Here is a 2,123-nt window from a genome sequence, read left to right on the forward strand (position 1 = left end):
ACCACTTGCGGAGCCCGGCCTACAGCGTCAGCACCATCGAGCCCCGGGAGGACCTGTTGTCCCCGGTGCAGGACGCCGACCGCTTTTACCGGGGCATTTTAGAACCGGACAAGCACTGCTCCACCGCCCCCGCCGGCAGCAGCCTCCCGGAATATCCCAAATTCCCGTGCAGCCCCGCCGCCTACACTTTCTCCCCCAACTATGACCTGAGACGCCCCCACCAGTATTTGCACCCGGGGGCCGGGGACAGCCGGCTGCGGGAACCGGTGCTCTACAGCCCCCCCAGTGCTGTCTTTGTAGAACCCAACCGGAACGAGTATCTGGAGTTAAAAGCAAAACTAAACGTTGAGCCGGACTACCTCGAAGTGCTGGAAAAACAAACCACATTTAGCCAGTTCTAGAAGCAAAGAAACTCCCTTGGAGCTTTTGCGTTTAAAACAAACAAGCAAGCCGATACACACGGTGAACATATTTGATTAATTATGTTGTTTCAACGTTTAGAGTGAAGTGCCTTGGCACGAGATTCTTAGCTTCGGCGGAAGACACTGAAAGGGTGTGCGATTTCCTTTTAATTTTACACGTGGGGAAGCGTTTGTGTGAACAGGGCACATCCCTTTCTCTGGCGTGTGGGGGAGGAGAGGAGTAGGGGTTTTGGGAAGGCCATTTGATGCACGGGTGACTTTTGAAAGGTAGCAGTCATTTTTCTAGTGGTTGGAAGTGCTAAGAATGGTAGAAGATGACGGCGCATAGATTCTACTCTTTCTCTTTTGCTCCCTTCTCCCCTCCCCTTCTTCCCCTTTAAGCCTTGGGTGGGTCTACATGGCTTTTGTGGAGAGATTAGCACACCCCAACTTTAATAGAAAGTTCATTCTCTTCTTTTCCTCTTTCTCCTCCCCCTCCCTCTCTCTGCTTCCTTGCTCCCTCCTCTCTCATTCCTCTTCTTTCTTTTAAAAGGATGTGTTTGTATGCATTCTGGACATTTGAATTAAAAACAAAAGTGTTGTGATCTCGAAAGGATCACCATAGATGTGGACAAATCATTAAAATTACAGAGCTATATGATCCATAATTGATTAGTCAAAATAACTTATTGATGAAATATACAAATATTTTATTGTAGCACCTATTTTTATATGCACATTTAGCATTTCTCTTTCCTTCACTATTTAGCCTATGATTTCCACAGAGGTGTCGCACTATGTTAGAAGCTGCATTTCCAAAATTGAAGTGATATCAGGAAGGCATTTTAAACCACTCAAAATGTGGAGAACTCAATGACAAAATTTTAAAGCCAGTGCAACCCACCCAATTGGATCTGTGATTTAAAAAAAAAAAAAACCTGATTGTACCCCAATATAGATTAAAATATTAGGGCAATTAATTGGGCCATTTGGGTGAGAATCAGGTGCAAGTTTTGGGTTTTATTAGAGAAGATTTCAAAGTATTTTTTATTAGTCAACCAAAATGATGTATTGATTTGACTACTATTGTAGCCGATTTTTGATTGTTTAACCAAACACCGTTGCATTTGTACAGATCCATGTGTTCTAGCACCTCAGAAGACCAAATGATGGACTGTACAAATCCCTATACAATGTCTTTATCCCTCTGGGCAGCAAGCAATGATGATAACCACAAACAGGATCTCTGTAAGATGGGGCTATTGTTGTTACAGTCTTATATGTATCCCAGCACATGTAATTTTTTAAATAGTTTCTGAATAAACACTTGATAACTATGTCAAATATGAGGAATTGAAGTAATGATTACTTAAAGTGCAAAAGAACTAGCTGTGTGAGTGACTGAATCTCCATTATTAACAATTTAGGACAAAACAACTATCAAATTTAAAAATATATAGATGTTATTACACCTATGGTGGTTCACAGAATTATGTTTTTCTAAGTGTGTCATTTAATGTGTTTATTAATGAAATTTTAATTGTATACTTCTTTTCCTTATTGAAGTATTCATCTAATACATGGAGTATGGTAAGTAATATATTGCATATTCATTTTTCTTCCAATATTGTGTATTTTTGTCATGTCCATATTACTTATTTAGTCTACAGGTTTCCATAGTTTCATAATTTTACCTGCATAAAACTACCTTCAACAATTATG

At 40.5% G+C, this 2,123-nt stretch overlaps 1 protein-coding gene across 1 annotated transcript in view; it reads left to right on the top strand.

The window, feature by feature from the left end:
- Window positions 1-1,745, top strand: part of SLITRK5 (SLIT and NTRK like family member 5) — a 6,704-nt gene extending 4,959 nt beyond the window's left edge. Inside the window, exon 3 of the mRNA XM_015565841.1 lies at window positions 4-1,745. Within this exon, the coding sequence (XP_015421327.1) occupies window positions 4-401 (398 nt within the window). The 3' untranslated portion in view covers window positions 402-1,745. The remainder of the gene's footprint in view (window positions 1-3) is intronic.
- The last annotated feature ends 378 nt before the right edge of the window (window positions 1,746-2,123 follow it).

This window comes from Myotis davidii, unplaced genomic scaffold (assembly GCF_000327345.1).
Source record: "Myotis davidii unplaced genomic scaffold, ASM32734v1 scaffold2, whole genome shotgun sequence".
Taxonomy (NCBI): Eukaryota; Metazoa; Chordata; class Mammalia; order Chiroptera; family Vespertilionidae; genus Myotis; species Myotis davidii.